Source organism: Paramisgurnus dabryanus, chromosome 5 (genome assembly GCF_030506205.2).
Source record: "Paramisgurnus dabryanus chromosome 5, PD_genome_1.1, whole genome shotgun sequence".
NCBI classification, from domain to species: Eukaryota; Metazoa; Chordata; class Actinopteri; order Cypriniformes; family Cobitidae; genus Paramisgurnus; species Paramisgurnus dabryanus.
The window spans coordinates 14229582-14250818 of NC_133341.1; the positions used below are offsets into that span (position 1 = coordinate 14229582).

The following is a 21237-nucleotide window of genomic DNA, read 5'->3' on the forward strand; positions in this document are numbered from 1 at the left end:
TCGGTGCTTGACCCCTAATAATAATAATAATACTAACAATAACAATAGGTGTCTCAGCACCTTCGGTGCTTGACCCCTAAATATAGCTGCAAGCAGCGATTCGGGGCCAAGCACCTTTAGCGCAATGAGCACCCAAAGCACAGCAAGCAACATAGAAGGTATCAATAACCCAATGCTCACTGACCACCCAAGGTGCATCAAGAACACAAAGCGCAGCAAGTACCCAAAGCGTTGCAATGACAGAGCAGAACCACCGCAGTGCAGAGCAGCAACAGAAAACATGGCAAAAATAGAACATATGTGAACTACAGACAGGTCAAGAAGAATAGGTGGGAAAGAACAAAACTTTAATAGAAGAAACTAACACCTGCCTCAGGCTGGATTCAAACCCATGAACTCAGGATCTCTATGCATACGACTTAGACAGATGTGCCACTCAGTAGACACAGCTCAATGAGCAGCAGAAAAGAGCTTACATGCCATACAAAGAATTCAGAAGTTATAAGCAGTTCTATAAGAACTGTTATAGTTTATAACCCCTAGGTGGCGCTATTCTCTGATTTCCTCAGGACATCATGCCGAAGCTCCCTACCGATTTTTGCCCCGATATATCCGATACTTCAAAAGTTATAGCAAATTATCACAAATTTCAAAATGGCGGACAGGCGATTCGGTCAAAGCCGGCATAATACATATCGACAGATGCGGCATGAGCCAAGGAATCCGTAGACACCACGATCATAATTTTCTGACAAACGATTCAGTAGATATGGGCAAAAATAGCCTTTTTTCATATCTCATGACCCATAGGTGGCGCTGTCACCAAATTTGGCATGGACCCACAGTTCATGGTCGACATGAAGTGTACCAAATTTCATCTCGATTGATCAAAGAATGACCGAGCTACAGCTTCAGAACCATTTTTCCGTCAATCTCGTTAAGTTCACGCATTAATAACTTTTGAATAAAAAAAAATATCAAAATTCTGTTCAGTCATTTCTATGCGGCTCACTCCAAAGATCATCTGTGCCAAATCTCATAAGAATTGAACCACATTTGAAGGAGGAGTAGCGAAAAAACGAAATACTGTACATTTCAAAATGGCCGCTACTGTAATGGGTGGAGTTTTACTGTAAGGTATTAAAAACAACAAGCATGAGGAGAGCAATCACGTGTACTAAGTAGAATTTTCATAGATCAAGCGGATCAGCAGTTATAACCATTTGAACATTGAATTTTTGAACTGCTGGTGGCGCTATAGAGTTAGTACTAGAGACCCCATTTTTGGTCACATGACTTTTTAAGACCACCACTACAACTGTGCCAAATTTCATCATTTTCCTATGTACGGTTCATAGGGCTGCCATAGACGCCTATGGCTAAGAAGAAGAAGAAGAAGCAGAATAATAATAATACTAACAATTCCAATAGGTGTCACAGCACCTTCGGTGCTTGACCCCTAATAATAATACTAACAATTACAATAGGTGTCTCAGCACCTTCGGTGCTTGACCCCTAATAATACTAACAATTACAATAGGTGTCTCAGCACCTTCGGTGCTTGACCCCTAATAATAATAATAATAATAAGAAAACCATCAATTGCAATAGTGGCCTACCGCCCTGCGGGCTTGGCCCCTAAATAACAATAAAGTGATTAGTCAATCAAATTTGAGAACAAGTAACTCAAAAAAAAAAAACAGTTAGAATGATGCTGCTTACAGGATTTACACTTTTTAAAATATAAGGATTAGTTATGCATTAGTTAGTTATGTATTAGTTATGTACCTAACTGTTAACTTCTTTGTGGGTTTTTCAGGAAATTAGATTAATTCTTAACTACTCACTGAAACCGAACTAACAGATAAATGCAGCATGTTTGGAGCCAGAATGCAGTAATACACTTAATCTATGTCTCATGGTCTGAGTTGTCAAATGACTGCAAGGTCACTTTCACCATTGCTTAAGGTTAGACATTAAAAATGCCCTAAGGCTTGTGTGTACTTGTTTTGAAGTTTACTGGATAAGATAGGTCAAAGAGAAGGGTTTGAAGGTTGTTAATTTGCAAAACACATACTTTCTCTCTCTCACTTCGTCCTGTAGCTCTCACTGATGAGTACATGAGTAACAAATTTACCATCCAGAAGGTCTAAAGAGCTCAAGTCCTCTCTCACTAACACTCTTACACACGCACAGTTGTGAAAATACCAGCTCTAAGAACTTGAAGAACCTGGAAGATTGCTAACCATGGGAGTGGGTAAGTTTTTATCAACTTTTTACAGTTTTCCATTACATTATTACATATTATCATACACCAGAAGGACAAAACTAAAAATGTACAGTATGTAACCATTTAACTTCTGTGTATAAACGTTTGAGTAATTATGAGATATACAGGTATATATTTTTCATATTCTAGAATATAAAATAAAAATTTTTTTACACAATGCCCTATGTGTTCTCTTTTTTAGAAAACGCTGAGTATTCTGATGCTGATTTCACTTATGGTATGGACATCAAATAGTTACTTACAATACAAAGTTGACACAAATCTATTGCTTTGACTATTACAAATTAATTTCCTCCCTTCTTATTTCATATTATGCTCACCACTAAACAAAAATTGTTAATGGAACCAAACTTAAGCATTACTGTTCATTAAGACAGGAAGAGATTTTTCTATTGAATCAGTTCAATAGGTGTAGATATATCTTGTTTGTAATCTGTGTATCTATTCATGGTAGATTATGAGTTCATAAGAAGAGGTGGGCTGATCTTTGCAGCGGTTGTATTCTGTTTGGGCATTGCTATAATTTTTGGTAAGCATGACTACAAATACAAATATGCATACATATATATTTTATATATTAATGGTGAAATATTTTTCTCATAGGCAAAAAACTCAACTGTGGAAACAAAGCACCAACTAAGTAAGGCACATTTAAAACACACACTCACACACACATATACAGGTTTACGGCATTTAACTCATGTGTCTTCTCTGTAGGCTTCAGGACAATGGCGATCTATGACATCTTCATTAACCTACACTGTAAGCAAGCACACATGAATTAATATTTATGAAAATTCTTCTGTGTTTATGTAATTGTTGCTCAGCCAGATACTTGTTTTTTTTCTTAAGATGTCATTCCAACACAACACTACCTGTTAAATATTTTGCCTGTGACAGTATGTCTTTGAAGATCATTATGTAAATGTTTAAAGCTAATTTATAACTGGACTTATTATTATCTGAATACATGTACACTTATTTCTTAAAATCATATACTTCTTTTAAAACTGAATAATCAGCTATTTATCAGACAACTATATCTAATGTATTCTTACACAAGTCATGGCTTTCTGTACAAAAACTGAAATTATTTGTATAAGTCTTTGTTTTTGTCACTTGCTTACAGTTTTTGCTAACACCTCAATAAATTATAGCAGATATGACCAAATACTTTAAAATGCCTGTGTATAGAGAGTACAAAGAATACAAAGTACAAAGAATGATTAATGCAAACCCAGTGAATGGAAGAAGGGTGTGCTGATTGTCAGAATTCCTGTTTATTTAATTACTAAATTTGTAGTTTTTTGCTCTGTTTCCTGCAGGTTTGTGGCACCTCACTAAATTATTTCACCAATGATGACCGTTTCTTGATCACTTTTCTTCATGAAAACAGTAACTTATTGTAAGAATGTATGAGATGTATGTACACCATCACAATAAAATTGCCAGCTCTGATAAATTGTCCTGTCTTAGAAGATCACATTATAATTGTATATTTTTTATCTAGTCGTTTAATACTAGGTAAATTGCCCGAATAATATAAATATAACTTAACTGAAACGTAATAACTGTAATGTGTGGATTCATATTTATTAACATTAACTCGTGGTTTCAGAGCACTCCAAACATTTTTAGATTTAGCACTATGACACAATTTATTTTACAAATGTATGCATATCACTACAATTTGCAGCAGAAGCCACTCATTGAAAAGATGCTGTTTCGCCTTTAGCTTGGGTCCGCGTGCGCGTGCTCGAGCTCGGCTCTTGTAATTGGCTTAGCGCTGTGCTGTTGTCCATGCGCCACTGGGCGAGTCTCGGCAGTCTCCGTAACCCTCTTTTATCCTCAAAAAAGGAGAGCGAAAGAGGGCAGACTCGGAGTTGGGTTCGGGTGGAAGGACCGCCATTATTGGGAGGAAAACCACTTTCACCCTCACGCACAATGCATACATCTTGACGTTTAAAGCCACGCGTGGCCCACATTGTCTGTGATTTGACTGCGAAGCTGGATGTTGTGTGTCACTGATAAGGCATCGCTGCATGCTCGCTGCACACGGTGAAATCAGCATTTTATGGCCACAACAAAGGGCATTATAATTGATCAAAATCAACGTGGTTTGATCGGAGGAAGACATTAAACAAGCCTTTTCTTATCGGAAACAAACAACTGGCCTCCGAGAAAGGACATTTCTTTGTTTGGATATGTTTAGCCATCGGTGGATTTTGAGGCCGGTTTCTGTAACGTTAACTTGCGTATTGACAAAAATATTTTAAAGTGCAAGTCTGTCAGGCTACTAAGACGATCAAAGATTGCCCGGGAAATTTCGCGTCCACTGGCGTTTATGTAGTTTTTGTGGTTTCTAACAACACAACCGAACCGGTTGTAAGCCCGCTACCGTTGGCCTGGACGGGGAAAGGGGGAGTCAAAAGGGAACGCGACAACGGAGAATGGCACTGGTATGTATACTACCAATAATGTTTCTAAAAACTAATATTATCGAGCAAAAAAGACCGCGTTGTCAATGACGTGACAATGTAGGAGTAACGCTATGCATTAAATAAATTGTATGTAGTTAAAAGTGCTGTCTATTGTGCAGGCAGCGCCTTGGTTGTGCTAAAACGGATTTATTTTTGGTATTCCATGCACAGTGCCTATTAAGATCTAGTAAGGTTTATTCTAATAACGTCCTGTGATTATGCGAGTTTAATTTGGCAGACTATTTTCTCACGTGGTGTACACATAATTTAGTGCTGTGCAACGCAGGACAGAATTGCAGATATAATTGTATGGTGCCCCTTTGGATTATTCACGTTGATTTAAGGAGGCGTTTTATTGTATCGACCAGCTTGATTGAAATATGTGGGTAAAATGTCACCGACAGTTCACTATTCCTGAAGCACCAGCACCAGCTGAACCGCTCATAGGAAGGCAGTGCTGAACCATGACATCCGCATTACGTAGCTTAAATGCTTGGGCTATGCAAGGGCCTAGGCTTTGGGCGTAAAACCTTAATCACTTGCTTCAAGGTATCACATGTGTCAATTGCATAATGAGTATAAGATGGAATGACATTTTGACATGCATGTACCCTACAACCACATTGTGCAGAGTTTTATGTGTGTTTGAGCCATGTATGCTACAGCTAATACAAGGCTATTATGTCTTTTTAAGGTTAAGTTATCTGTGTGTCAAATAAAGGTGAGTCTGAATAGCCAAATGACATTGTCAGTAGCACACTCTTGCACTGCACCTGACACGTTTGGGGAGCTTCAGATATTACATGAGTTTTTAACAGCAAATCATGTCAAGGCCAATGGATACAAATGTGTGTTTCTGTGTCTTACAGTAAAAACCATTACATTTATGTAAAATCTTCATAAAAAGTGTGTGTGTAAAAGAGAGAGAGAGATAAATAAAATCTTGCAATGAAAATATATTGTAATATTGTAATGAAAATGATAGTCTATGAAAATATAAGCTTTTTATATGATTTTATTCTGAGAAGTTTGCCTGGAATTCACATACAGTGCCACAAATATATTTAACCAAAATATTATAAAGACCTGGAGTGGGACTCATGTGACTTTGGCTGGTAAGCAACTATTCAGGGTGCTTTTCCAGAAGGCAACTATGGTTGCAAGTTCTGTCGTTACCAACAGAGTTTAATGGTAACTAACAACGGCCATAGTTAGCTAACGATGCTTTTGGGAAACGCAGCCTAGAACAACTGCAAAGCAATATTCTTAAAGGCCACTCAGAATGCCTTTGAAACCACATCGCAACACTCTGGAAACAACCAGAAAAGATTTGCATGGGAAGAAATTATTTATTCCTATAATTGTATTATTTATTTATGTATGCATGGTATTTCAATTTGTCAATGTTTACTATGTTACGCAAGTGACTTTTTACACAACAGCAGAATGAATAAATCAAGAATGTCCTAATTTTTTAAATAGCAGTACTAGCATTTAAAGGCCCCTAACATAGGTGTTATCATAGATATAAAAATAGTCTCTGGTATCCCAGAAAGTCAGTATCAGCTCAAAATACATCACAGAATGGCCATTTGTGGCTGCAATGAAAATTGCGCTGTTTTTTTGTGTTTCTTTAAATGCAAAGAAAGCTTCTGTTCCCCTCCCCGTATGCAAAGTAGGGGGTAGAGTGCTTACACGTGTGCTTTGGACTAGGGATGCACCGATACCACTTTTTCCTTTTCGGATACCAGAATTCTGAGTATCGGCTGAAACCGATACCTGCCGATCCGACACTACTGCAGTGTATTTTTCTTTAAAGGGGCTGAATGTAAGTTATTACTTAAAAAAATCTTTAAGATAGAGTTTTCATTTGTATATTTATAAGGCAACCATAATGTAATAGAAAGAATGACACCTTGAGTGTCCTCCACGGTTGTCTCCATCAGCCTGTAGGCTCTTTTCTGTTTGAAGGAGTCGGGTCCGAATTGGCGCGAAATTCAAAATGTGACGTCATGCGCGTGCTCGTCTTCCTGGGCGTTCCATATAGACGCGTACGTCTGTCATTAGTAAACAGCGGCAATCGCTAGCATGTTTCAAATGGACTCTGTAGACGGAAAGAAGCAAGCAACTTCCAGTACAATCCAGACACTTATGGAAACTCCTCGTAAGTTTAAAAAAAATCATTATCTAGTGCGGCCAAAATAGTGCGTGACCGGCGTCGGGGAAAAGACAAGATTAAACATCGGATTGGCATTTGATTCTTGGAGGGAGCTCCGGTCAGTGCTGGGTATGAAAACAGACCTTGAGCAGGTTTCCTTTTTACTGCAAAGGTAAGACATAGTTACAGGGCATCTGTAATATATTATGTTATTGTTTTTGTGGTGTAATGCTAACGATAGCATTTATTTTGTGGTGTAATGCTAACAATAGCATGTAGCACAGGACCGTTTCAAAAGTTACTTCTTATATGAATTATCTTTATTCAGAGCAGGAGTGCATTAAGATTGTGAGTGTCAGGAGTGTGTTTTACAGTGTTGTGTTACAAAACTTTTAGAAGTAGACTTCTGTTGAAAATAAAGTAGCACTGCAACAAAATTTTAGCACTGCTAAAATATGGTCCGTCAAACAATAACCTTACAGTACTGTAACTTTTCTTACATTTGTAAACATGCTGGTGAATCTCAATGAGCTGTCTGTGGTTGCTATGGCAACTCTGGTTGTTGTGGTCATGCTCGTACGAGTGTGCCCACCGAGTACGAGCATGAGACTGGCTGCAGTTTCTATAACGGCCACTGGTGTCAGTAACGGTTAGAAATTTCTCAACTTACGGACAGCCCCTTTAACAATTTAAAATTGCATACACCACACACACAATGTTAAATGTGTATATTGTTTTCTGCTACATCTAGTATAATTTTAAATGTAAACAATAATTTAAAATGATTTACAAGTTACACTAACATTAGTAATTATTAATCATGGCAGTAATTAGGAAAACATATAATAGGTATGTTTGATCAACTAAGTTTGCTAAATATATTTTATTAATTGCGCAAAACTGTCATAGTAAAAAAGCTTTAGGGTGCAGATGGTTATTTTGGGAATTTTGCGCTTGACCGAACCTTTAATGCACATCCCGGACGCAGAATTGATGCGCCTAAATCATTATATATGCTAGGTTTAGAGGCGTCCTGGGTGCAGAATTGAAGCACTTGAAGCATCCTCTCCTGGAAATCCTCGCTCTGCAATGGCAAGTTCATAACTGTTAAAACACACATAGAATAAATGCATCGTGTGCTCAGCACAAAGTGAATTGCATCCATCCAATGGCTTATTGAGACTTTATAAAGTCAGATCTTTAAAATAGCCAACAGTTATCGTGTGTGTGGTTGCGTCAAGACGCATTTCATCCGTCATCTTTGCCAGAGTATTAACCCAGTTGTGAGTAGGGTGTCCAGACTTCTATATGGATTATATCAGTTTATTTATATGCATATGTACTTGTATCAATATGATTGGTTCAGTTACCCAATCCCGACCCCCAACCCATCCGGTGTAACGTCTGCTCCCATCCCGAATTTCAGCCAATCTCATCTGGTCACCCTAGTTGTAAGTTACAGAATTTCTTTGAACTTAAATATCTTAATGTGCGTTTGTTTGGCTACATCAAAACATCTGTCTCTAGCACAGGGGTGGGGAACCCTGGTCCTGGAGGGCCACCGTCCTGCAGAGTTTAGTTCCAACCCTAATTAAACACACCTGGATTACTCTTCAGGATCACTTGGAAATGAAATTCAGGTGTGTTTGGTTAGGGTTGGAACTAAACTCTGCAAGACAGTGGCCCTCCAGGACCCAGGGTTCCCCACTCCTGCTCTAGCAGAAGGTTAAACTACGCACTCATAAGGTGGAGTCTGTGGGCCGGTATGTTTGAGGCGTAATTAATGTGACATCACATTGATAAGGGATCCCTTACAGCCTCTTTTGTGTGACTGCTGTGGTTTAAAGCAGATTACACAAAGAGGAATAGATGGATTTTTATAATAACAGGATAGTTTGGCACACACACTGTGAGTGGCCACTAATTTTCTGATAGAAACATATTTAGATGTGCATTTTTAGGTTAGGGTGGCTTTAAAGAGCACCTATTACTTTGCTAAAATTAAGTGTGTTTGCATGGTTTATGCTTAAAAAACACATTATTTTCCACATAGATTTTTGTTGCTCCATTAAAACCTGCCTTTCTCAAATGTATTGATTTTGTACAAAGCGCTCATCTTTCTGAAAAGCATTGTCCTCCTCCAATTGGCCAGACATTGTGATTGGCTTTACCTCTGACTTCAGCCGGAAATGTGATGAGGGGCGGCAGTGGTTCATGTAGGTTGTCTACAAATCGGAGGGGTTGGTGGTTCAATCCTCGGTTCCACCTGACCAAGTGTCGAGGTGTTCTTGAGCAAGACTAACCCTAGCTGCTGGATGGCGCCTTGCATGGCTGACACTGCCGTCGGTGTATGAATGTGTGAGTGAATGTGAGGCAATATATCGTCACCTTCCTAAACTAATTGCCCAAGTCATTTTTTGACACAAATGTTTTTTTTTTTGCATAAGTCATCTCCTCATGATCCTGGCCACGTCTGGTAAAATCGCCCAAATCCTCATTTGAACAGATCATGCTATTCTACCCCTGTTGTATAATGGCCTAAGTCAAGAGCATGACTTGGGCTGTTTTATTTTTCCTAAGTCATTGAGACTTAGGCAATTTTACAAGCTTTTCTAAATGGCATCTGCATCAAGAAAAACACAAATTTACTCAACCTCTGAAGTTAATTCCATTTATTTGTGTTTTCTGAGAAACCTGAAAAAATGACTTGGGCAATTCGTTTAGGAAGGTGACGATATGTTAAACGCTTTGGATGGCCATGGGTCCATGAAAGTGCTATATAAAGCAGTCCATTTACCATGTTTTGAAGATTAGCTTGCAATGCAATTCTGACAGGAGTTTTTACTACCTTTTCAATACGAGCCAAGTCTGATTCAGAAAACGCAGATGGCTAAGCTGATTGATCAACTTTACCAGTGCGATATGAGCAGAATCTAACAGATTGGTAAGGTAAGGATACTAAATCATAAAACCATGTCTGCGTTTGTAATCAAAGAAATGACAAACAAGGACTGCTCTACGCTGATTAAAACTTGGGTTTGAATCATCAGTAGAAAATTCATTAAATGTGATCACATCGGCTACAGGATTTCAGTCAGAAGAACCAGAGTGTAGTTGCAAAGTTGGAATTGCTCCACTTTTTAGACGACGCCTTTGTGTACATCCAGCCTTGTAACTCCCCTGTGTTTAGAAAATAGTCCTCCATACATGTGCAGCACACAATCAAACATTTGGGCTGTACTGTTCTGACACAGTGTTGTAAATAAAACCTAACCCCTGGGGTCAGGGTCTGAAATTAACACCCGGCAGCCGCCAAATGCGGGTAGATTTTCCGTTTGGCGACTAAATTCAAAAAGCTACCTGCCACACTGGCTGGTGATTTTCATACCAAAATATTAATGCAATATAATGTGTTTGCCAGTAACTAATCTGGGGACGAGGTGAGCTAGCCACAGAAAGTCTCTACGCTCCAAGTCTCGCACTAGAGACAGTCTGTTGCTAGCTAGTACTGCAGGTAACTTGCGGTCTGCAGCTATCTGCTGCATATTAGCTGATATCTGGCGACATTTACCGGGAGTGAGCCAACCTTTGAAACAAAAACTCACAGACGAAAAGGGGATGAGTTAAATAAAACAAGAAAGTTTTGTGAGAAATGGAGGGATGGAAATAATAAAGGTTCAAGAGGCTGGCTACAATATGATTCTGAAGCTGTCGTGATGAGTTGTTTGGTGTGTCACCAGTATGCTAGATAAAAACAGAAACCACTAATTTGTCATCGGAAAAAAGACGAAGAAACTTTAGAACATTTGTGACCATGAATACAGCAAATGAAATTAATGTACATGTGACAAAAAAGGCTGTTTATTATTCTGGCCAGTAAAAAATATGCTTGGCTGGTGGATTTTTTCATCTACCAGTCCCCGTGGCAGGTGAGACAAAAAGTTAATTTCGGACCCTGCCTGGGGTCCATTATTCATACGTGGATTACTCAGTTAGCTGGATGTGAGTGTTGACGATTTGGCTTGATCTTGGATTATTAGTTCTTCGAAGCTTATCCTAGAGTTGCTGTCATAGTAACAGGCCTGTAAGCCTAAACCTGCTTTGGAGCAGGCTTATTTCATGTAAACAAAGTTAGATTGCACCTTATCAAGCGTAGGTGATACGGAAAGTCGACGCAGTCAATTATTCTCCATTATACAAGCAAAATCTGTGTAGGATACACGTTTAATATAAAGGGCTTTACAAATTCAACAGGTAATAAAAAATATTAGATTTAATCTTTGAGCGATGCTATTTAAAAAAGATATTTAAAAATTTTTTTAATATTTTTTGCGTTGTGCAACTTGTTTTTGTATAGTACGTATTTTTATTTGACAAGACAAACATGCTTATGACTAGATGTATGACTAGATGATTATATCTAGCAATACTAGATGTGATGTACAATAAAAAAAACTGTGTGAAAATTTCTGTGTGAAATAAGTTTCCTTTGAATCAACTCCTCCAATTTTAGTTTTGTCTTTAGATTGTCAAGTTAAGTACAATGTCATGTATGAATGGTTGTTTAGTAATTTGTATCTATTCTATCTTCAAAACTCTGTCTACAAAGATGTTACCCTGTCCCTTTTCTGTGACAAAATAATGTTAAAAAAAACAAGTTTTTTTGCACATATTGCCACAATCTTTATCTTCTTCACCACACCTTTCTGTGCAGATGCAGCAGGGATTTCAGTTAATGTGAACTCCTGCTAGGCCTAATATAGCTGCAGTCAGAAATCAGTTATATAAGAATAATGCAATTTAAGTAAATTTATTTAGGTACATGCAAGTTAATTTATGTCAGCAATGAAAGTGTTGCATTGGCTGTGGGTTTAAGAAGGAGCAACTGTCTCCAGAGATGATCTGTACAATAAATAATCCGTTTAGAAACAACTTTTCTGTCAGGACATAACATGAAGATGCAGGAACACAACTTGTTTTTATTCTGCTTTTTAGGTAGTTGTTATAAACAGACCATTTTTACATACAGACTGAATTTAAGAGAGACTTAATGTACTTTAGCATCAAAGTTTGATTATAATCATGATTTCAACACTGAGTACTATACTGTTGAAATTTACTTTGAGATATTTAAAGTAGATTTTGAAAGAAGCGGTTGTTTTGAAGCAAGGGTTCCCAAACTCGGTCCTTGAGGGGCAGTGTCCTTCAAAGTTTAGCTCCAACCTTAATCAAACACACTTAAAGTAGCTAATTAGTTCTTACTAAGCATCTAGAAACTTCCAGACATGTGTGCTGAGTGTTAATGCTGTAATGTGTTAATGTTTTGCTAAATTAAAGATGTTTTCTGTATTTTTGGGCAAATAAAGGACATGGGTTTTAAAGTAATTGGTTTGTTCTCTCTCTCCCTTTCTCGTTTAGGTTGGCCTCAATTTCTGCATCTGTCTTATTTTCTTCAGCTTCCCTTCTAACCATTTCTGATGTGTCTGCATTAATATGGTCAAAATGTGCAAGTTTTTTTGACACGAATGAATGATTGAAAATTCGGCGGCACTGTCTCAATTGTAAATCATAGGACCTGCTGTTTTATGGACACGTTTCAAAGAATCTGTTATTGTCAATCTTTGGGGCATGGCAAGATGACTGCCTGCATACGATGATGATGGCTAAAAAGCAAGAATCCCGGATGCCTATCTACAACCTTGTTGTTGTTGGCCTGTCGGGTACTGAGAAGGAGAAGGGCCAATGTGGCGTTGGCAAGTCTTGCCTTTGTAACCGTTTTGTCCGTCCTAGTGCAGATGACTTCCATCTTGATCACACTTCTGTGCTAAGTACCAGTGATTTTGGTGGGCGTGTTGTCAACAATGACCATTTCCTATTCTGGGGAGAGGTTGGCCGGGTTTTGGAAGATGGCACAGAGAGCAGGATGCACATCGTCGAGCAGACAGAGTTCATTGATGATCAAACATTCCAGCCCCATCGAAGTACTGCTTTGCAACCCTACATCAAAAGAGCTGCCTCCACCAAACTTGCTTCTGCAGAAAAGCTCATGTACTTCTGCACAGATCAGTTGGGGCTAGAGCAGGACTTTGAACAAAAGCAAATGCCAGAAGGCAAGTTGCAGGTGGATGGCTTTTTGCTTTGTGTCGATGTGAGTCGTGGTATGAACCGCAGCTTTGATGATCAAATGAAATTTGTCACAAACTTGTTCAATCACTTGAGCAAGACAAAAAAGCCTATAGTGCTGGTTCTCACTAAGTGCGACGAGGGCGTTGAGCGATACATCAAGGATTCTCATACTTTTGCCATTACAAAAAAGAACTTGCAGGTTGTCGAGACTTCTGCACGGTCCAATATCAATGTTGACGTGGCTTTCCTAACCTTGGTACAGCTCATAGATAAAGGCAGAGGCAAGTCTAAAATCATACCTTACTTTGAAGCACTGAAACATCAAAGTCAAATGATTGCCTCAGCGAAAGACCGCTATGAATGGTTGGTGAACCACATTGTTAAGAATCACAATGAAACTTGGCCCAACATCACCCGACGAATGCAGACTGCACCGGAATACAAGGAGTATGTATTTTTAGAAGGTACAGGTAAAGCTAAGAAGCTTTTTCAACAGCATATTCACCGTCTTAAGCAGGAGCACATTGAAAGGCGACGCAAAGCATACCTGAGCACTCTTCCACTTGCCTTGAGTACCTTGGTGTCTGAGTTGGATGAAATTGAGCATTTGAGCTGGTCTGGGGTGCAGAAGGTCCTTGAGTCTAAAAAAGACTTTGACCATTGGTTTGTTGTACTGGAGGATGCACCATGGGAAGACACACCACATCTTGACAATATGGAAGATGAGCGCATCCCCTTTGATGTTCTAGACACAACAGCTGCTGAAATAATCTTTGATGCACATCTTGAACACCTGCGCAATGAATGCAAGCGTGCCCAAATGCGTCATGAGTTCAAAGCAAAATTGGTATCTTCACCTTTTGTTACCCCTGGCAAGCCCTGGGAGGAAGCCCGCAGCTTCATCATGAACGAAGACTTCTACCAGTGGCTTGAGGAGCCAGAATATTTGGACATTTATAACCGGCACCAAAAAGCAATTATAGACAAGGCGAAAGAGGATTTTCAGGAGCTACTACTTGAGTACTCTGAGCTTTTCTATGAACTTGAGGTGGATGCCAAACCTAGTAAAGAAAAGATGGGAGCAATTCAAGAAGTATTAGGTGAAGAACAACGCTTCAAGGCACTACAGAAATTACAAGCTGAGAGAGATGCTTTAGTGTTAAAACACATACATTTTGTGTATCACCCTACTAAGGAAACATGCCCTAACTGCCCACATTGTGTTGACAACAAAATTGAGCAAATACTAGCTTCATGCTTCCCTGCACGATACCCTTCCTTTGGAAAGTCCCAAATGACTGATGTAAAGATAGATAGGATTAATCTTGTCATACTAGGCAAAGACGGTCTAGCAAGAGAATTAGCCAATGAGATTCGGGCATTGTGTACCAATGATGATCATTATTTGCTTGAAGGAAGAATGTATGAGCTTGTCCTTCGACCCATTGAGGGCAATGTTAGACTTCCTGTTAACTCGTTTCATACAGCCACATTCATTCCCCATGGATGCCTATGTTTGTACAATTCTAAAGAATCCTTGTCATATATTGTAGAAAGTATTGAGAAATTGCGAGAGTCTACTCTTGGCAGAAGGGATAACCATATTTCTCAGCTTCCTCTGTCACTCTTGTTAATAACCAAAAGAGGTGTTGGAGGACTAGGCGACATTGGTGGGGAGACTGCCCAAGCTTTAATATCACAGGGTCAGCAGGTATCAATGAAACTGCAGTGTAACTACCTGGAACCTGCCTTCCCAGGCACTGGCTATGGTCGAAATGTAAATGAAAGGCAGATTAACCAGGTCTTGAAATGTCTGCTTGAAATGAGGAGGACTTCGACATTCCGTAGCTGTTCACCACCTGCACCTCCTCTACCTCCATGTATTCGAGACTTACAGCATGACCCGAGCCCAGAGGCTGATTTGCGTGTTGTCATGTGCCTAATGTGTGGAGACTCTTATGACACTGATCAACTTCTTGCACCATTTCTACTCCCTCAGCATTGCCGACCAACTTCTCCCCAAGCAAGTGGCACTTCAGTGCTGCTAGAACAGACAATTGGTGGCCACAAGTATACAATTGAGCTATCCCTACTGTCATACCATGCTGCTTTTGCCACACGTAAAAGTAGGCTGGTGCATGGCTACATTGCCGTGTACTCTGCTTGTCGCAAAGCTTCTTTTGAAACCCTGTGTGCCTTCTTATGTGAGGTTCAGGACATTATCCCAGTTCAGCTGCTTGCAGTGGGAGACACCCAGACTGACCTTCTAGACTCTGCTCATGAGTTTCTAGTACAAGGTGAGGACCTAGCCCATGAAATTGAAGGACGATTTTGCAGTACTGTTTGTAGCTCTGGTGGAATTGTTGGAGGACTTCACAAAATAGAACTCTTAGAACAATTTTTTACAGAAGTATTAGAGAAGAAAACTATTGTTGAAGCCAGTCATATGTACGAAAATGCTCCAGAAGCCTCTAGCACAAATGAGAATGTGTATTCGCCACATTGTGGCTCCCCAAGCCCTGTCACAATGCTGTTAGATTCTGAAGAAGACATGGAAGCTTCCCCGCCCTACCATGATGGCACACTCACCTCTCATGGTGGATTCAAACTGCCTGACTTGGACTCAGCTGACACATTCTCTGTGATCTCTGACCTTAGCACATTTGAGAACAAGCTTAATAATAAAGTCCTTCCTCAAGTAAGACCAAAACCTAATGTCACATTTGACCTCAGAAAACCAAATTTTAACCCATATATGGATTCAGTCAGCCATCGGCGGTCTCTTACGTCAAATGTGACATGGCCTCTCGGGGGAGACTATGATCCGTCAGACTATGCTGATCCAATGGATGCTGTCTCAAAGCCACGCCCCAGCTATGAGGACAACATTTACTCTGTGCCACATGACAGCACACAGGGCAAAATTATTACCATCCGCAATTCCAACAGGATGCACTCTAATGGAGGAGGCAATGGTTCAGACAGTGAAGGGGATGGCAGCTCCTTGGAAAGACGTCGCAAGTTCTCAGCAGCAAGGGTAAAACCAAGACTCTACCGTGATCGTTCCAAACGGCTGGGGAAGTTCAGTAACTTCCGCACAAGTTTTTCCATTGGTAGTGATGATGAGATTGGCACACTTTCAAGGTCAAAAGATGATGATGTTTCGGGATTGAAGGCTGACATACTTAATGAAGAAGGAGAGGATCCCAAAAAGAGGAACATATTGAAAAGTCTTCGTCGACCAGGCAAAGTAAGTTTTAGTTATTTATTTCTCATTGCTATTTTTACATTTTTGATATTACTACTTCGAATAATTTGAACTTCTTTAATCCCTTTTTGCCTGTCTGATCTTTCTTTGTTTTTCTATTGTGCAGAAATCAAGACCAAAGCCTCGCCATTCTATTTCTAAGCCTTTGGAGAGTAGCTACTTTGGGATTCCTCTTGTGAATGTTGTTTCCCTTGAACGACCTATTCCAGTTTTCATTGACAAGTGTACCCGTTATATTGAAGCCACAGGTACGTTTACTGTCTCTGCTATTTCACCATTATGCTCACCCCATCTAGAACACCATATAAGCTTATCTGTATCACAGTGTTCGGTTATATTTAGATGACCAATGGCTGTAGCTGTCATATATCACACCACAGTGTACTATTGCACATGTTTCACCGGATCATTTTTATTATTCTTTTATGATTGGGGTTTTGTAGAACTGATTTAATATAAATGTAGCTTTGTTTTACATTTATCATTTTATTAAATGGTCTCAAGCATTGATACTGTATTAGACATGTATGTAATAGTGGTTTGCAGTAGCTATAAACTTTGATAAGAATGTTTAGAGTAATTTGTGCTTACTGTCTTAAAACCAAATCCTGTCTTGGGAGTCAAAAGAAGTATTGCAAGAAAATGGAAATTATGTTGTTAATTGGAAATGCTCTCTCTCGCTCTCTCTCGCTCTCTCTCGCTCGCTCTCTCTCTCTCTCTCTCTCTCTCTCTCTCTCTCTCTCTCTCTCTCTCTCTCTCTCTCTCTCTCTCTCTCTAGGTTTGACCACAGAGGGTATCTACAGGGTAAGTGGAAATAAGTCAGAGATAGAGGGCATGCAGAGACAGTTTGAACAAGGTAAGTTTAGTATATTTTGATTTGTGTTTAACTGTTTTGAATTGTCATTACATTTGTGTTACCGGTATATTGTGTTTGTTGGTTTGATGATGGATTGTAACATGGTATTATTAACATTTTAAAGAGCCTAGAGTTTGCATGTTGACTTTTTTAATGTTTCTTTTTTTAAAAGAAATGTTTTTACGTGTTTGAAAAATAATGTAAGTTTTTATGGATTACTTCACATTCTCTCTTCCCACTCTGCTTATTAATTCATTTTTCTTAATTACTAGACCATAATCTCGACCTAGTGGAGAAGGACTATACTGTGAACACAGTTGCTGGGGCGTTAAAAAGTTTCTTCTCAGAGCTGCCAGAGCCTCTGATTCCTTATAGCTCACAGGTGGAGCTGGTGGAAGCTTTCAGTAAGACTTATTTATTGTTCCGAAACATACAAGAACATTGTGTTAACACATTACACTTTCATTCTTCCTGCTTCAATCACTCATTATTGGAACTAATAATGTAAACTGATAAAGTAAAATTGGGTGTTATGTTCATAAGCCTGTGAAATAATCAAATTTTCTATATTTTTGTCTATAGAAATTAATGACAGAGAACAGAGGCTGCACACCATGAAGGACGTGTTAAGGCGATTTCCCAGGGAAAATTATGATGTCTACAAACATGTTATGAGCCATCTAAACAAGTAAGTATGAAGCCAACTGTTGGAGACGAGTTAGGGGGCGTGCACACCAAAGCTTTTACCCCCGCGGCTGGCACGTTTTCAGTTGATGCCAATGGAAACTCTGCGTTTTTCAAATAATCCAGCGCTCGGCGGTTTTTCTGCGCTCGGTGCTAAGCGTCAAGAGTTGAAAGAGATTCAACTTTGGCTGAAAAGCTCCGCTCGCCAATGTCAGTTCTTACACGGCCGTCCAATCACAGTGGAGGAGGGGCGGGACAAGTATCACAACAACCAACCAGCTCACAGCTGAAGTATCACACCTAAAAAGCGCTCTGCTGAAAAATCAGCTGGAATTCAGCCGCGTTTAAAAGTTTTGGTGTGCACAACCCCTTACAGGGTAGAGACTTTTAACTCTATTTCTCTCCCTCTCTCAGGGTTAGTCAGTGGAACAGAGTCAACTTAATGACCAGTGAAAATCTATCCATCTGTTTTTGGCCAACACTGATGCGGCCAGACTTCACTTCTATGGATGCCCTGACAGCTACGGCAACCTACAAGACAATCATTGAGACATTTATTCATCAGTGTGCTTTCTTCTTTTACAACCAGCCTCCTGCTGAGTCACCCACTGGCCTCTATGCACCCTCTGGACCACTGGTGCCCTCTGGATTGCCCCCATCTCCCACAGCTGCCCCTAATTATTGCCCCCCAACCCAACATTTTACCTCCCTTTTGCACTCGCCCCCACATTCTCCGCCTCAGAGTCCACGCACATCCCCTGCAGAACCACAAACACTATGAGCGTGGGGAGAAAGTGGTCTGTGGTTTATTAAACTCCATTCACAAACATAGACTTGTGTAATGCATGCTTACACAGCTACATATACATATTCTACACAATGCCTTTAACATGTAGCTTGTTTAGGTCAGTGCTCTATGTGAAAAAAAGTGTGCTGGGTTCTCAGTACTTCTATTTGGGGAAGATTTTGGGATTTACATCTACCACTATGGACATAAAAAAAACAACACGCACAGCAGATGAATGTCTGTGCGCTTATGAACTGTACAATCTGGGTAACTAACAAAGGTGTCGTTTTCGACATGACAACACTGATGTAGTTTATTACAGAAGGGGATGTTCTTCATTTTCAGTGTAGATAAATGCTCTTGTCAGAAAGGATATGAACCGTTTGAAGGACTTTAAGATTTAAGACTGCTCTGCCTCCCGTTTCTCTTCTTTTTTTTATCTGCTTGCCCTCTGCAGTATATAAAACTCTAGTAGGACACTGTAGTGAGGGAAAATCATGAAGCACTTATACATTATCAAGGATTTCATCTAAAAATGTTTTGAAAGAAAAAAGTAGAATTTTTTTTTTCAAAGATGAATGAGATCACTTTAGCTGCAACCATATTTACTACTTTGCCTGGCTCTTGTGTCCCACATTAACATCCAGTGACAGCCGGTGACTTCTTTTCCAAGGGGCACGAATTCAAAATATGGGTTTGGAGTGTTGTGTATGGCTCGTCATGTCAAAATAGGTGATGCGACATGTTAACAATGTGCATCATGCGTCTTGTCAAAACACATGCCTGCTGCGCATGCATCAAAAGGATTTATGATTAAAGAGTTTACAAAATACTCGCAAGACACTTACTTGACACTAAACTCTGATTACACATGAGATTAAGTGATTAAGTATCTGGCAAAAAATCTGGCGCCTTTTTTATCATAAACCTCTTCGAAGCGTATGCAGCAAGTTTTTTGACATGTTGCGTGATGCACACAGGTTCACATGATGCAACGAACACGCATTTTGATGTGAAGGGCTAAATACATGCTGTGATGAGCTTTGCATCACGCACCCTCGAAAAATAACTCACAGGCCGCAACTGTTGCCATCATTGATTCATATTAAGGAAAATATACAAATATACCATGGTTTTAGAGGATGTATTGCTCCTCGCTTCCAAGACTTGAAGTTCTGTTACCTGATAGGTCCAAAGGATTTGTTTTGCCAAGTGGCTCCTGTGGATCTTTACTCATAAATTCAGCTAATGGAGAGTACATGCCCTTTTCTTTTGAAGGCTGTAATTTAAATGGTGATATCACTTGGGAATTCTCTTCAGTTAGCACTGGTGCTTGAGATCGCTGGGTTTACGAATTTTCTCGGATCCTTAAACTATAGCCTTTGAAATTACCAATTCAAAACCCTCACACCTTAATTTTGGACTCAGTTAAGCATATATATGTAAATAAGGCCTTGAAGGCCTTTCATTGATGCCCAGTCTGACTGTTTTTACCTTATAATCTAAAGCACTTTTTGTTTTTTTATAGACCTGTATTGTGCAACACTGAATAATTATTGGTTAAACTTGTGGCCACCGTGTTAGAAAGGTCATTGAACTTTTTCATGGTGAATGTAGAGTGCGAAGACGCACATTAAGATTTAAGTCCTAGACTTAATTTCACTCTAAATGATTTGTTGTGCATTAGTATGTCTTTGTCTGCTGTTTCGTATGTAATTACATGGACCTTTTGTACAGCTTGAAGTTTGGCTGACGTGGACCTTAAAGTCACATCACAATTTTTATTGTCATCTTCATGTAACTGAATCAGAAGGACTGCTTTTTCCATCCCATTTCCTCTGGACAAATCCATGATGTATAAAGATGCAATGGCTTATTGTGTGTAGATTGTATGTATATTACCTTTTTCTCTCGAAAGTGAAGCGTTTGAAATGAAGGAAATTATTCCTCAATATGTTTGCCGTGAAATACCACTTCCTGTTTTTATACAGCCAAGGTACAAAAGCTGAAGTACCAAAGTAGTCCAATGTTGGCTGATGAGGGTTCAACACCGGTTATAAAAATGTTAATGACTGGTTTGGGGATGTGCATGCCAGCTCGGATTCTTGACAAAAAGGCATATGGTGAGCAACCCATAATGAATGATTTAACTATTCTTTATCCTTTTGATTCTGTGTATCTGCTGCTTTTTGCCAGGATGAACAAATCTAAAGTGACCCGGGTATTACTTGAAGTATACGATTGTTCTTCGTGTGATTTCCAGCAAACCATTAGAATTAGTAACTATAGAGCTCCAGCTGACGTCACACAGCCTAAACTCCGCCTTTTTGGCAGGTAATCGTAGAGCAGTTAAGTGCTGTATCATTGGTATCGATAATGATTGAACCAAATTTTAAAAAAAAGATGTCGTATAAGGGTTTTATGTTTAATAGTAACCCTGAAATGACAAGAACAAATTTTAAAATGTGGAAAATAACTGATTCACGTTAAAAGGCATTATAGGGATTTGTTATGTTTCATCTATTAAGCTTTGGATGAACATATCTCTATTTTTTTAACTAAAGTGCACAGTGAGCTCTGTTGCTATA

The 21237-nt window shown here is 39.4% G+C and overlaps 2 protein-coding genes across 3 annotated transcripts; both read left to right on the forward strand.

Annotated features, from left to right (window-relative positions):
• Positions 1–1750: 1750 nt before the first annotated feature.
• On the forward strand, positions 1751–3737 carry fxyd2 (FXYD domain containing ion transport regulator 2). 2 transcript variants are annotated; one of them, XM_065267079.2, is made up of 6 exons: positions 1751–2257; positions 2472–2507; positions 2745–2819; positions 2894–2930; positions 3008–3052; positions 3143–3605. In XM_065267079.2, the coding sequence occupies exons 1-5, from the start codon at positions 2248–2250 to the stop codon at positions 3030–3032; spliced, it is 183 nt and encodes a 60-aa protein (XP_065123151.1). In that variant the 5' UTR covers positions 1751–2247; the 3' UTR covers positions 3033–3052; positions 3143–3605. The 2 variants fall into 2 exon arrangements, with proteins under 2 accessions (XP_065123151.1, XP_065123150.1); XM_065267078.2 differs by lacking the exon at positions 3143–3605 and adding an exon at positions 3616–3737 and having other exon boundaries at positions 1754–2257.
• Positions 3738–3963: 226 nt separating this feature from the next.
• On the forward strand, positions 3964–21039 carry arhgap35b (Rho GTPase activating protein 35b). Its single transcript, XM_065266755.1, has 7 exons — positions 3964–4749; positions 12347–16304; positions 16429–16570; positions 17101–17178; positions 17451–17582; positions 17761–17866; positions 18277–21039. The coding sequence occupies exons 2-7, from the start codon at positions 12582–12584 to the stop codon at positions 18641–18643; spliced, it is 4548 nt and encodes a 1515-aa protein (XP_065122827.1). The 5' UTR covers positions 3964–4749; positions 12347–12581; the 3' UTR covers positions 18644–21039.
• The last annotated feature ends 198 nt before the right edge of the window (positions 21040–21237 follow it).

What these genes read in the sequence shown, in the direction of transcription:
- arhgap35b (XM_065266755.1), top strand. Translation starts at nt 12,582, where the DNA reads ATGATGATGGCTAAAAAGCAAGAATCCCGGATGCCTATCTACAACCTT. An exon ending in GTCTTCGTCGACCAGGCAAA is followed by an intron (nt 16,305 to 16,428) that starts GTAAGTTTTAGT and finishes TCTATTGTGCAG; the next exon opens with AAATCAAGACCAAAGCCTCG. An exon ending in GGAGCTGGTGGAAGCTTTCA is followed by an intron (nt 17,583 to 17,760) that starts GTAAGACTTATT and finishes TTTTGTCTATAG; the next exon opens with AAATTAATGACAGAGAACAG.
- fxyd2 (XM_065267079.2), top strand. An exon ending in TGATGCTGATTTCACTTATG is followed by an intron (nt 2,508 to 2,744) that starts GTATGGACATCA and finishes TATTCATGGTAG; the next exon opens with ATTATGAGTTCATAAGAAGA. An exon ending in GGAAACAAAGCACCAACTAA is followed by an intron (nt 2,931 to 3,007) that starts GTAAGGCACATT and finishes TCTTCTCTGTAG; the next exon opens with GCTTCAGGACAATGGCGATC.